This window comes from Lithobates pipiens, unplaced genomic scaffold, assembly GCF_037356315.1.
Source record: "Lithobates pipiens isolate NorthernLeopardFrog02 unplaced genomic scaffold, aLitPip1_a1.2 Scaffold_18, whole genome shotgun sequence".
Lineage (NCBI taxonomy): Eukaryota > Metazoa > Chordata > Amphibia > Anura > Ranidae > Lithobates > Lithobates pipiens.
The window spans coordinates 234,282,212-234,296,737 of NW_027507758.1; the positions used below are offsets into that span (position 1 = coordinate 234,282,212).

The window sequence follows — 14,526 nt, forward strand, 5'->3', positions numbered from 1 at the left end:
AGGAATTTAGCTAATTTCGCATTCAGGTGATTGCACAGGTACTAAGTGTAAAAAAAAAAAAAAATCTTCACACTTACTACAGATAAAGCAATATAAATCCAACAGGAATAAAGAATAAAAGCTGGCTTTCCCAGTTCTACTAGAGTTTCTAAAAAAACAGCTCTGGCTTCATCACATTGGAGGTCATTTACTAAAGGCAAATCCACTTTGCACTGCAAGTGTAGTCGCTGTAGATCTGAGGGGAAGATTGAAATGAGGGGAAGCTCTGCTGATTTCTATCATCCAATCACATACAAGCAAAAATGCAAATTTTTTTAATTTCCCTTGCATGTTCCCCTCAGATCTCCAGCGACTGCACTTCCAAGTGCACTTGTAGTGCAAAGTGGATTTGCCTTTAGTAAATAAATCCCATAATTTCCATAAATACATGTAGCACCGGCTCCTGAGGAGCATGCGCTGTTTTTTTCAATTTAAGATTACACCAGAACTGCAGTTTGGTTTCGGTAAAATAGTTTAATTGTTTCAGTCTGACTGGACTGTGGGATGTTCAGCCTGGCCACAGGGGACACTGTCTCTTCTGGCAGCAATGGAACTACAGTCTTGTTGGGTGCTTTAAGATTACCCTCTCTCTGAGCCCGTCCACTGGGAGTGGCCCTCTTGCTGTGCTTTCTGGGAGAGGGTACTTAAGATGCGGATGTCACGTGGTTCGGGGTTTCAGTCCAGAAGGATGTGCTGACTTCATGGTCCTGGTCCTCCTGACCAGCCCCCAGGAAGGCTATGGCCTTGCGGTACGGATCCACCCAACTTGTCGTCTCGGGGCTGTCTAGCCCGAGGCAAGGAAACTAAAAGGAGGATTCTGAGGTGCTTGGGTGCCGTCTCCAGTTTGGGAGAGACCCAGTTACTTCATAGCTATACAGGGGAGGACACTTCAGAAGAAGGCCACGTACAGCGTACAGGTTGGTTTCTTAGCAAGAGCCTGGAGGAGCTGAAGTACCTAAGAGAATCTGGTCTCGTGGATAATCGCCAAGCTGACTGAAAGATCCAGGTATCACGCAAGTGTTCTACAAGTTTAGTTTTCTACGTGTTCTACAACAACGTCTGTGGCAGAGACTTATTATTATATGTTCTACAACAATGCCTGTGGCAGAGAATTGTTCCCAAGTTAAGCACCTTGTTGACTGCTAGACCTTGTGAGAGAGGGACTATCCAACCTGAGTCAACATCCAGTTGTGAATGGCTATTCTGTGGATTGCAATCAAAGTAAGCAAGTCCTTCATCATTGACACTAAGAGTACCTGAACTTTCTTCCTAACCCTCTGATTCCAATTTAAGAGACTGTTCATTGTCTACATTTTGCAAATAAACATCCCTTTATGCGGATCTGTCATCAGTCTCTCAAGTTACTGGGCCATCTACCACGGGAACCCCTAGACACAGATCGAGGAGGACAAGGCAACGGTAAGCCCAATTCAAACCAGCAGCTACATATATTTACCATGAAGATAACTGTATTGATTTATCTATGAGTTACGTATTACATATGTATGTGTATGCGACTTAGAGACCTTCGATTGTAAGCTCCTTGAGGGCAGGGACTGAGGCCAATGTACAATATATGTATGTAAAGAGCTGTGTAAATTGTTGGCGCTATATAAGTACCTGTAATAAATACTAAATAAATGTATATTTTTCAGTGAAAATGCCCAGTAAAAATCACTATAAAAACCAAACACTCACCTGTTCTATTACCGTCTTGTTGTCATGCTGTGCTGTCACATTAACTCTTATAAGCTCCTAAAGACAAAACAAGTACAATCATTGCAGTATCTTGTGCTTTCTATATTGCAGCTAAAAGCAATAAATGCATATACAAGACAGCTACATCAGATCTATAACCAGGGTCGTCTTTAAGGCAGGGCAAAAGGGGCAGCTGTCCTGACATTGTTGTGGGGCCCAAAGCAGCTGCCTCATACTTGCCAACTATCCCAATTTAAATTTCCTCGTCCCTTTTAGTCCCTTGCTGTGTCCCTGTATCTCAGTGTGCTGGTACTATTGCTGTCCTGCTCTGCCCTATTGTTGTTTACAGATGACTCACCTGCAAACCCTGTGTTTACATGTAAATAACTGTCATTCATATGTTAATAGCAGCGGCATTCATAAGTAAACAGCTGTGGCCATTGGCATGTAAATAAAGGTGGCATTCACATGTATATCATTCCCCCTGCAGTGAGGAGATGGTGTGCTATAACCTCTAGCAACTAATCAATTACTGTACAGTAATCTCCATCAACCAATTAACAAGCAGAAATAATTTGCTGTAACCTCTAGCTACTAATCAGTGAGCCGTAATGTGTGCTGTAACCTCTAGCAACCAGTCAGTAAGCAGTAATGATATTCTGTAACAGCTGGCAACTAATCGCAATTGCTGCCTGATCTGATACAGTAAACTGATTTTAAGTCTAGCTGCTTTTTATTGTATGTCTCAGAGCAGGTGGAGAGTGAAATTGCATGGGGGGGTGGGGGTGCCCCCCAAGGAAATTTTTGCCCTGGGTCCAATCAATATTAAAGATGGCCCTGTCTATAACATACTGGTTGCTGTGCATTATTGGGCACGGAACAAATACATTTGTCCTGAACTAAACCAAACCACGCACTACCATGTGTGCCAACAATGAAAATTATATATGATAAAGATTAGTCTCTGACATGACTGTCATCACAAAGCACTGCCCAATGAAGACAGTTTTACTAAGTTTAATAGAGGAGTCACAAATGTCTAAATGCACAAATCTTTTCCGCACTAAAAAGGGGATTAGATAAACATTATGCCTTTGTCTTGCAGTTTTGTTTTTTTGTCCCTGTGGGTTTATAACCACTTTAAGGCCTAAGAGAAGAAAAACTATCATCTACTGTTTCCCAACAATTACCCAACTGTAGGAGGTACAAGATGGACCCCACAAGCAAACTAAACTGGAGCTTTTCCTCTACAGTGCCCCCTAGTGGCAGAAATGCATATATCTTGTTTGAAAACTGCATTGAGAAGTACAGTGTTACTTCTGAAATTGTGAAATTGTATTCCAGGATTGGCTTCTCTTTAGCTGAGAGAACTTGCAAGAATTTCATATTCCATAGTCTCCCCCGACCCCACCGGGATAAAAAAATAAAATAAAAATAAATTTAATAATAATTTTATTCCCCCAATTCTTCCGTTTTTAAATTTTCCCCAGGCCTTTCCATCTCCAGGGGGCAGAGACAAGACCAGTCACCCTGCACAAGAAGAGAAAGCAGCGGTGACTGGTCTTTATTAAAAGGAAACTCCTGACCTACAGTTCTGAGACAGAACTACTTTAACATGGATCGGCCGCATAAACATTAAGATTTTTAATGTTTAACGGTTTTGCCCTGCATACTTTTTCTCCTGCAGATGGTGCCAGTCCCCCTGCCTAAACACTTCTTTTTCGAGCTCTGCAGTCTTTTTATCTTGTTTGTATGTGGTAGGTGACCACGACTTCTCATAGCTTTATTGCAACGGCCCAAATGGATGGGAGGCCTTGGAATACCTGATGTCCAACAATATTATCAGGCGGTTGTGCTACAGCAAATTCTGGAGGTTTCACACTTCCACTAAATTTTGAAAAAGCGATTGAGGGTAGAAACCTGTTATATGCACCATGAGTCCCCCCTGTGTGGTAGAGGTTTCTCAGAGTGGGTCTCCCGTTCAATGTCCATGTCCTCAAGATCTGGGATAGATGAAATAGATCTCTAGCATTGGCCCCTCCCATATCACCAGTAGGGGGTTCCCCCCCGGGTGAGATGTCCTTTTTTGGGACATGGGTAAGTGACAGAAATGTTAGCTCATTCCATTTCACGTTGGGTGGTACCTTAGCCCAACTAGCTACCCTGCCGTTTGGCAGCTTCCCTTTTGATTTTCAGAGAAGTCACCAGCTCTGTGACCGTTTTTCCTACCCAACACCATATGGCCTAAATTAGGTCTACCCCCACTGAATTTGAATGCCTGTGCGTTGCTAGGAACTCTGTTCCCCATATGATTTCAGCCCTCTACAAACTGGTCCCTTTCGAGAGAGGTCCCTGACGGTGCCGAGTGCGGGCCCCAACGGAGTTCCTGTCGGAGTCCAGGTGCGGTCCCTGTCGGAGTCCAGGTGCGGTCCCTGTCGGAGTCCAGGTGCGGTCCCTGTCGGAGTCCAGGTGCGGTCCCTGTCGGAGTCCAGGTGCGGTCCCTGTCGGAGTCCAGGTGCGGTCCCTGTCGGAGTCCAGGTGCGGTCCCTGTCGGAGTCCAGGTGCGGTCCCTGTCGGAGTCCAGGTGCGGTCCCTGTCGGAGTCCAGGTGCGGTCCCTGTCGGAGTCCAGGTGCGGTCCCTGTCGGAGTCCAGGTGCGGTCCCTGTCGGAGTCCAGGTGCGGTCCCTGTCGGAGTCCAGGTGCGGTCCCTGTCGGAGTCCAGGTGCGGTCCCTGTCGGAGTCCAGGTGCGGTCACTGTCGGAGTCCAGGTGCGGTCACTGTCGGAGTCCAGGTGCGGTCACTGTCGGAGTCCAGGTGCGGTCACTGTCGGAGTCCAGGTGCGGTCACTGTCGGAGTCCAGGTGCGGTCCCTGTCGGAGTCCAGGTGCGGTCCCTGTCGGAGTCCAGGTGCGGTCCCTGTCGGAGTCCAGGTGCGGTCCCTGTCGGAGTCCAGGTGCGGTCCCTGTCGGAGTCCAGGTGCGGTCACTGTCGGAGTCCAGGTGCGGTCACTGTCGGAGTCCAGGTGCGGTCACTGTCGGAGTCCAGGTGCGGTCACTGTCGGAGTCCAGGTGCGGTCACTGTCGGAGTCCAGGTGCGGTCACTGTCGGAGTCCAGGTGCGGTCACTGTCGGAGTCCAGGGCGGTTACTGTCGGAGTGGGTATGTGACACAGGAGCACAGCCTTGTTTACTAGCAGTCTCAGAGGTGTATGGATTAGGACTACCTGAAAGGGGTCTCCTCCTGCGATGCTAAGGCTGTCACACAGAAGAAAGACAAGGAAAGCCGCAGGCAGACATCTCCAGGCCGGCCATATACACCGCACTGTACTCTGCTCCATCCTCTGTCACACATGAGCTGGGATCAGGAGAAGAGACCAATATCGCAGCTCCTTTTCTTCAGCAGACAAACGCCCCTATACAGGTTGCTGACAACTCCATACTAAACTTCTTACACCTTGTCTACCTTTCAGCCAATCACAACCTTCCTACTTCCGCAATACTTGTCAAATATGGAAGCGAGGCCACGCCTCAATTTTGTCTGCTACGTGATTGGCGAGGATGTCATTCTCCCTGCGACGGATTTCATCGTATTTTTAGGATCCCAACTCTCTGTCATTGGTCGTTTATTTTATGACGTAAAGAATGTGAGCCAACCTAAGAGGGTAGGATTACGTGACATGCGGTAGTTAGCCTGGAGAGAATCATATTGTTGGAGGTTTATGCACAGCGCTCTGAGGCGACGTGTTGATGGAGGAGTTCGTATTTGTGTACATAGATTAGGACAGTTTATGTTCTTTGTTTGGTTTTCTAGGAAGGCGGCTTCTACTAGCAGTCATGGCTGTTCTCCTGGAGACCACTTTAGGAGACATCGTCATAGATCTTTATACTGAAGAAAGACCCAGAGGTAATGTGATGTTGGGGGTCCTTATGTCTGACCTTCTCAGAGAGAACAGGGGATATCTACTAAATCTGGTGCAGCCGTGTATGGTAGCCAATCAGCTTCTCACCTCAGCTTGTTCAAATAAGCTTTGCCAATGAAACCTGGAAGCTGATTGGTTACTGTGCACAGCTGCACTAGATTCTTTGTGCGCTGGTTCTAGTAGATCTCCCCGTTGTGTTGTTTCTCAGGAGCATAATGCAGAATAAAAATATGGTATGCATGTTTATCGTTCTCCAATACTAACAAAAGTGAAGGCATACCAGTAAATAATCCATTTCTTTTCCCATCTTGATCTCCTGATTGGAATAATTGATCTTTAGTCCCCAACCCATTTCATAGATATGATAGACATTCCCCATTTGGGGTCTAATCAATAGCTGGGAAATCACTGATTATTAATCACATCTGTGTTTTCCCTATGCAATCTCATAATCATGTTCAGTTTCAGCTCCATTAGTCCAGGCACACGCTGGTGTGGGATAGCGTGTAAATGGAACATGGTCCATCACCCGCAGGAAAAACACACTGCTCTTTTTCAGATGCACAAGGAAGCCATTTGGGTGCTTTTGCACCATGCGGTTTCTGTGTGCCTTCGGCTTAAGGCCGACTTCACATATGTGCGCATTGAATTTGGGGGGGGGCCCCACATCCAATTCACACGGCATGCGAGTGTGATTGCCTCTCAATGGAGTGGGTTCACACACAGCCGGGGCCCGCATTTCAAAAGGGTCCTGTGCATGTTTAGGTCCGGTTCAGGTGTGGATTCAGGCAAAATTTGGACAGGAACCGGTGAACCAAAACGCACCAGACCCCAGGCTGGGAACCGCGGCTGCATATATGTGAACCTGACTTAAAGTGGTTGTAAACCTCAGACATTAAATATGAACAAAGCATATCGCTCCATAGTGTGTATTTGTCTCAATTAAGAGCAGCAAGTGTTATTTATGTCTGCAACTTCATTCCTCTGCTATCAGCATCAGTCACTTCTGACAAGTTTTCCTGACACCAAGAGAAAAATGGTAATGGGAGGGCGCTCCAGCTGTTTGACAGCCTAAGCTCTGTTGCTGTGTCCCTTCCCTCCAATCGGCTCTCAGAGCTCTCCAGAGTGTAACTTCAGCTCCCCACTTCGTTTTCTGAAAGCTCAGACAAGCTTTATAAATTATACGCTTTGATTAGATGAAAAGGACTAAAGATAAACAGGTACAACTTATTTAGGAGGATTTTTTTTAAATTTCACCAGTGTATCACCTGAGGCTATTAATTTCACTGGGTATATGTAACTGTTTACAACCAGTTCCACCCATTTAAAAGTCAGCAGCTACACAAAATGTATGTAGAAGAATACATATCTGCCAAAACCGAGGGGAAAAAAAAAAAATATATATATATATATATAAAAAAAAATTAAATGAAATCAATTTTTTAGGATATTTACTATAGCAAAAAGTAAAAGATATTTGTGTTTTGTGTTTATTTATTATTTTTTATTTTTTTTCAATAGTGTCACTCTTTTGTTTATAGCACAAAAAATAAAAACCGCAGAGATGATCAAATACCACCAAAAGAAAGCTCTATTTGTGGGGAGAAAAGGGTGTCTATTTTATTTGGGTTCAATGTCACACGACCGCGCAATTGTCAGTTAAGGAGACGCGGTCAAAAAATGGCCCGGTCATTGAGCAGCCAAATCTTCCCGGGCTGAAGTGGTTAAGAAAAGGTGCAGGGACTTTTTGCCTGCATTTCCCACAAGTACAGCAGCCTATTCAAATGTATGGGCTGCTGTGCCCATGCAAACACAAGCTGCAGGAAAAACTGAGATGTGAATCTAGCTGTTCACCCCATATGTGTTAGTCTATGTTGAGTCATGAGATCAGTTCACACCAGTGTACTGCAGTGTTATGCACTTTTTTCTTCTTTTTTTTTTTTTTTTTTCAGCATAGCATGTACTGTATGCTTGGTACAGTACTTCCCAGTCCTTTCCGGTGAATAAAGCTGAATGAAACTTGTGCCATTTCAATAAGTTTTATAAAGTAAACTGTGTGATGCTTCAGTTATGATGAATTGGCACTGCCCCCTGCACAGTGCAAACCAGTGGCTGCAGTATATAATAACAAGCCCTCAATAGATGTCTCGTAGATCTGCTATTTTATGAGCTGTTATTTTATTACTATATCCAACAGCTCTTTTGGCTGCTCTCCTTGATATGCTCCTCATGGAAATTCACTTTTTACACCAGCGTGAAGAGTGATTTGGCCAAGGACAAAAAAACAATAATCGTGCGAATGGCCTTTTACATGCACAGTGCTAAAAAAAAAACAAAAAACAAAAAACATTAAGGCCTCATTGACATGGGTGTACCTATCTGTAAACCTATGCGAAGAACCATCTTTGCCTGAAAGGGATGCACAGGTGTGCAGACAGTCCTCTTCATGTCTATTGGGAAGCAGCAGCTACATGGACGCAGCCACTGGTCCCAATTTGACAGCTGTGTGGGTTCATGTCCCTCAATGCAGATAGCCTTGCAGGTGCATATGCCCAAATGCACACTATCAAATTGAGACCAACGGCTGTGTCCTTTATAGCTGCTGCACCCCAATAACGATAGAAAAGTGATGGCAGAAAAGTCCAAGTGGTCATAAATTCTGCCCCTTTTTTGTATATGCATGGTTTTTTACTTTGTCTGATACAGTAGATCTATGTTTGTCCCATGCATGTTTTGGAACCTCTGCCGGAAGTCTATTCCAAGCATCAACTACCGTTTCAGTAAAAAAATACATTCTAAGACTAGTTTTGAACTTTTCTCCAGTTAGTTTAATGTAGAACTATAAGCAAAAAAACATTTATTGTCCCATTGCGGAGATTTCCCTTGACTTCCTGTCCAATTGCCAAACAGGAAGTGAGTGGAAATACCTGCAAAATGAGGGAATTTCTTGGGGACCCCCAGGTCACCAGAATTGCGGTACATATTGAAACAACCTGGGGACTTTAAGGTCTTGTCCACATGTGCTTGATCTTGGTTTCGTATTAAGGATACTCCTCTCTGACATGAATGGGACTGCCTGCAATCGGATGCACAGAACACCTATGCATCCCACGCAGACAAAGACAGCTCTTCACACAGGATTATGGATAGGTACACCCATGTGAATAAGGCCTAAAGATAAAAATAAAGTGACTGCTGTAAAATAATATATTTTAATATTATATATTTTTTAGATTAACTACTATGTTTTTCTTTTTCAGCCTGCCTAAATTTTCTGAAGTTGTGCAAGATAAAATATTATAATTATGGTCTCATACACAATGTGCAGGTGAGTATTTATATATTTTTTTAGCATAGACATTAAAATTAATCTTTGTTTTTTTTCAAGTTAAAGGTTCAGTATTTCAAAATCCTAATTTAATATTTGCTGAGATGCTGAAGAGTTAAACCATCCAAATGTTTCTTTCATTTCTTGAAGATGTGTGCTTGAGCTACGTTATGTCTTTCTTTTTTTCCTTGGCCAATAAAAAGTAGGCTTTGCTCTTGTGATGGATATTTATTCCATTTTATAGTATCAGGAATAAAGGAAAAGAGGGAGCCATCAGAGGCTGATGGAAGGACCCAGCATGCTGCTAAGTGTTTGGGACAGATATAAGAAGTCTGGCAGAGAACGCACCACCAGCATCCTCAAAAAGTGAGGGGCTTCTTGTGTCGTACTCTTAAAGTGGTTGTTAACCCACTTTCACATGTTAATGCTATCCGTTTTGTTTTCCTAATACAGCGCTCCCTGTCTGTGTGTTAATTTAAAAAAAAATCCTCCTTTACCGTATTTCAGGGCGGCTCCCAGCAATCATGTAGCCAGCTGTGTATCCTCTCTGCCCATCTTGCAGAAGTAGTGGGCGGGGCCGCGGTTTCCCCGCTGACCTCAGTGGGAAGCGAGGAGGAGAGAGGAGACTCGGCCAGGTATGTGACTGCCGGCAGCCACAGTGAAGGAGGGTTTTTTTTTTTTTTTTTTTTCTTCTTTTATAAATCAGAGATGGGGGGCACTCTATTAGGAAACAAAATGGATAGTATCAAAATATGTTGGCTATTCCTACAGCAGGAGGTGGATGAGGTGGCATTGTCACTAGGTGACACGCAGAGATGGGAGAGGAGCACAGAGGAGACAGACATAAGTGAGCAGGCTGCGGATGATAGAGGCACGCAAACTGACCACTATGTCGGGGCTGAGCAGCCATAATTACTGTGGTCTGTTTGCATAGGGGAGGGGAGAAACTGGCAGGATTGGCCAAGTTTTTTAGGTGTTACAGAAGTCCAAATTGCACAGCACAAGCACTTTTCTGGGAGGGGTTTAACAAGCGCTTTAACAGAAAATCACATTTCAGTGGTCCTTTTTTTTTTTTTTTTTACAATGATACTTTCTTATATGTTAGTGTAAATCATTTTAAGATCCCAGTTATAATGTCTTTCATAGGACCCCAGGGTAACAGCGTCAGGTCTCAACTTGAATAAACTGTGTTGGCTTCCTTCTTTTATTTTTTTTATTTATTACTACTATTGGTGTTACTCGTGCTGAGGCTCCTGTGATCATATGATAGCTGAGACCCTTCCTTTCATATAATTCATATTTCCTCTGTGTAATACTTTGAGGAGCTTGCATAGTTACCCTTATGCAGAATTGTTGAGCCCGAGCTGCAGTTTTAGCTGCACAGCTCATTTTAGCATTGTAGCAAAACATTGAGCCCTGAAACACGAAGGTGACATGCAGTTTGCTCTACTATCTCACAACAAATGTTGGAGGATTTGTTTCATCTGTGTATCACTGGAGGTTTGTTACTGAATATATGTAAGGGTTTACAACCACTTTAAACCCAAGACATGCCTTGAATGATAACTTGTATAGTTACATAGTGGGTAAGGTTGAATAAAGACAATAGTTCAACCTGTGTAGGTGTACGTGTGTCAGTATTGATAATCATTTCCCATAATTCTCTGTTTTGTTCTTTTAAGATGCACGTCTAAAGCCCCGTACATGCACGATCAGAAATCCCGCCAGCAAAGGTCCAATGAGAGCTTTTGTTCGGATATTCCGACGGTGTGTATGCTCCATCGGACTTTTGCTGACGGAATTCCCATTAGCAAAAAAGATTGAGAGCAGGTTCTCAATTTTTCGGTCAGAAAATGCGATTCCGACGCGTAAAATAACACACATGCTCAGAAACAATTTGACGCATGCTCGGGAGCATTGAACTTAATTTTCTCGGCTAGTCGTAGTGATGTAAGTTACCGCGTTCTTGACAGTCGAAAGCTCAGAGAACTTTTGCTTGACCATGTGTATGCAACCCAAGCTTGAGCGAAATTCCATCGGGAGAACCATCCAAGATTTTTCCGGCGGAAGTTCCGCTTGCCTTTTCGAGGCATAAGTCTTTTAAGAATATCAATACTGCCCGCTGACACCACCAATTGTGGAAGAGGGTTCCACATCCTTATCTCCCTGACAGTGAAAAACCTCCTGTAGCTAGTTACCAGTGTGCTTGTATAGGCTCTCAACCAAAGTTTCAAACCATCTGGTGTCATAATGGATTACATGTGCAGGAACAGGGCAACTGCAGAACAAACAGAGGCTAAGATGGTCGCTTCCTTGGCAATAGGGGGGTTTGGTTGTGCTTTGATTTACCATTAGAAAGAAGACAGATTTGTGCATTCACATTGCAATGTGTACTAGAAGATGGATGCTGAATTCTGCTTAATTTTTGATGGGAGGTAATTCAAATAAAGCCATCTGTTGACTGATTGGTGAGATATTACAATGTAAACTGTATCCTGCCTTGACTTAGATTAGAATTCTATCTTTCAGATCACTATAAATAGATTGTTAGAGCTCCCACTATATGTAGAACCCATTGAAGGAAATTCTGGTAATGGTATCTTACAGGTGGGGTCCTTGACAAATGTTAAGGGTCACAGGAATGCACTTAGTCCTGCACTCCTGTGACCCAGGTTCAGCCGACAGCGGGCTAAAGCCTGCTGTCAGCTGATATCACGGAGCCCATCCAGGCTCTTTGGGGGGTCCCGACAATGTCAGGATCCACCCAGATGCCTGACCGTCGGCTAGCTCAGTTTGGCAGCATGCCACAGAAACTTTAAAGTGTAGAGGATCAGTTTTGGGTTTGGACTTGCCAAGTTACATTGATTATATGTGCCCTAATATAATTCCTTTTTTATTCATAGAGAGACTTTATCATACAGACTGGTGATCCTCTGGGAACAGGCCGAGGAGGAGAATCTATTTTTAGGTATGTGTGTTCAGCTTTCTTGCACTTTATTTTCTAAATGTGGATTAACTTCATCTTAAATGGGTATGTTTCAGGGCTACATAAGTTTCTTTTCTCCAGTCATCTTTCAGGACTGGTCTCACGTGACAGGAAACACAATCAACAACAGAGTTTTAAAGGCACCACCCTTCCCTCTGTCCCTCAGTTATTGATTGTGTTTCCCACAAGTGGCAGCAAAACCTTTTTTTATTTTTTTCCTCTGACCAAGGCCTGCCCACTCTCTCTCCTCCTACCTGACAGGGTGGATGGGATGGAGGAGTATATCTACACACCTCTACTGCTCGGGGAGGGAGCGAGAAGCTCCTGGTGGATGGACCATTTGGAATCGCTTCGGCGTCTGCCGGTGCAACTGCACAGGTCCGGGCGGAGAGCTCGCATGGTGTCATTTCCGCCAGCTCACGTCCGGGGATGGAGGGTCTGGCCAAATGGCAGCAATTGGCGATAAAGAGAGTGGAGCGGGTGCCCAGCGTCCTGTGTCCTTCCTGTGGAAGCCTGGAGGGATGGAGGAGGAGGACGGGCCAGGTATGGCCACATCACCTTAGACCACTGGGGATGAGTGTACCTTGCTGTTGTGGGGGTAAAGGGTAGGGGGGCCCTAATCCTTCACCCCCACAGTACATCTTAGAGGGGCTGATAGAAAATTATTTTTATGTTTCCACAGAAACAGAATGCCCTGCCCAGCGGTCTGCCGGTAGATCCAACTCCAAGGGCCCCTCTAGGTCAAAACGTGGATAATGCAATGAGAAACTCCCGCAGGACCACACCAAGCCCTTTTTGCTTTAAATGCATTTATAAATTGGTGGGCAAGGAGTCGGCTCAGGCCATGAAAGAGTGCCTTGCTCTACAATCTGAAATGTTAGCAACTCTCTAGTCTTTTAAAGCTAGAGTCGGGGCCATTCGGCAGATGGAGGCTCCCTCCTGTAGGGAGGACTCCTCCTCTCAGGAGGGAAACTCAACGAGGATGAGGAGGAAGCGGGGGCCTCAGCGCAGAGTTCCCCTGAGGAGGGTGGATATTTGGACCAGGATAGTCAGTGGAGAGGCTAGGCCTGGAAGGCACCTGTTCTCTGCTGATGACATTGAAGGCCTCCTCAAAGCAATTTATGCATCTGAGGAGATTCAACAGCCATTCTCGCAGGTATCATCTCAGGATAGATTGTATAGGGGATTGGGCAGACCTCAGACTAAGTCCTTTTCTGTCCACCAATCTCAAGGACATAATCCTGAGAGAGTGGAAGGAACCTGAGCGGAAGGTACTTGGGCTTAAGATGTGGAAGCATAGATGCCCCTTCACAGAGGAGGAAGAGGATACTTTTTTAAGGTAGCACGGCTGGATGCTTCCCTAGCTCAAGTATCCAAGCGCTCGGACCTCTCCTTTGATGATTCCGGCAACATCCGGGTCATTTGGATAGGAGATCAGAAACCCTGCTGCTCAGGGCCTGGGCTGTCAATGCAGCAGCAATGGGGCCTGTGTTGGCTTCCACCTGTGTTGCCAGAAATGCTGACCCATGGATCAGTAGATTGGTAGACCATGTCTCGTGCGGATCAAGGAGGTATTGTACTCCCTTGAAGTGATCGGAAAAGTGGTAGCCTATCTGGCAGACGCAGCTGTAGAGACTGTAAGAACAACCGCTAAAAGAGCTCTGCAGCTCTCTTGAACTCTGCTAGGAGAGCTCTTTGGGTGAAGACGTGGGATGGAGATCATACCTCCCAATCACATCTTTGCGGTATATCCTTTTGAGGGCTCACTGCTCCTCGGAACTGGTTTGGAACAAGTCCTATCCTGGTCGACGGAGAAGGGAAAAAATTTCCCAACCAAACCTAAAAAGGATAAGGCTAAAAAAAATGTTGAGCCCCCGCTTCAAAAAGACCGTTTTAAGGGTAAGGAGACTGGTAAGAAGTGAGGGTTCGGGAAGGGCAAACAGTAAGAATCCTTCTTTTTTTTATTTTTTTATTTTTTTTCTGGGTCCGGACCTTCCAATAAAGAAACCAAAATGACGCCAGCCTAAAGGTTGGTGGAAGGCTCGTGGTTTCTCCTGCAATGGGAGATGATCACTCGGAGCCCATACATTTTAAACCTTGTAAAGGTGGGTTACAGGTTAGAATTCCTGTCCATCCCTCCTCAGACTTTCATGCTCACTTTTCTCCCCAAGGACCCACAAAAGGCAAGGGGTCTGTTTGAGAGCTGGCGGAACAGGAGGTTCTCATCCCTATTCCAGCAAATCGGGTTGGCAGGAGGTTTTATTACCACATATTTTGTGGTTTTGAAACCCTCTGGCAAATTTCGACCGGGTACTTGCAGTACAAGAAGTTCCATATGGAGAGCATTTACAGGAGGCATCTCCAAGCAGGAGTCTTCATGGTCATGCTAGATTTGCAGGAGGAGTATCTCCATGTCCCCATTGCCCAGAAACACCAGAAGTTCCTTTTGGTGTGCAGTCAGAACAAGGCGTCCAACACTGCCAATTCAGGGCACTCCCCTTTGGCCTTGCGGCCAGTCCGAGAATCTTTATGAAGGTTCTTGCCGAGGTGATTTCATTT

The 14,526-nt window shown here is 45.0% G+C and overlaps 2 protein-coding genes across 5 annotated transcripts in view; one reads left to right on the plus strand and one right to left on the minus strand.

Moving 5' to 3' along the window:
• Positions 1–5,255, minus strand: part of GINM1 (glycosylated integral membrane protein 1) — a 66,283-nt gene extending 61,028 nt beyond the window's left edge. The window contains exons 1-2 of one of the 3 annotated variants that reach the window (XM_077486683.1): positions 4,958–5,255; positions 1,738–1,794 (exon numbers count right to left, since the gene is read on the minus strand). In XM_077486683.1, coding sequence (XP_077342809.1) covers positions 1,738–1,794; positions 4,958–5,071 — 171 coding nt within the window. In that variant the 5' untranslated portion in view covers positions 5,072–5,255. The remainder of the gene's footprint in view (positions 1–1,737; positions 1,795–4,957) is intronic. The other 2 variants (XM_077486682.1, XM_077486684.1) reach the window with 2 other exon arrangements.
• A 94-nt stretch (positions 5,256–5,349) lies between these two features.
• The window catches only part of PPIL4 (peptidylprolyl isomerase like 4), a 66,147-nt gene continuing 56,970 nt past the window's right edge, over positions 5,350–14,526 (plus strand). The window contains exons 1-3 of one of the 2 annotated variants that reach the window (XM_077486681.1): positions 5,350–5,637; positions 8,914–8,981; positions 11,885–11,949. In XM_077486681.1, coding sequence (XP_077342807.1) covers positions 5,568–5,637; positions 8,914–8,981; positions 11,885–11,949 — 203 coding nt within the window. In that variant the 5' untranslated portion in view covers positions 5,350–5,567. The remainder of the gene's footprint in view (positions 5,638–8,913; positions 8,982–11,884; positions 11,950–14,526) is intronic. The other variant, XM_077486680.1, reaches the window with a different exon arrangement.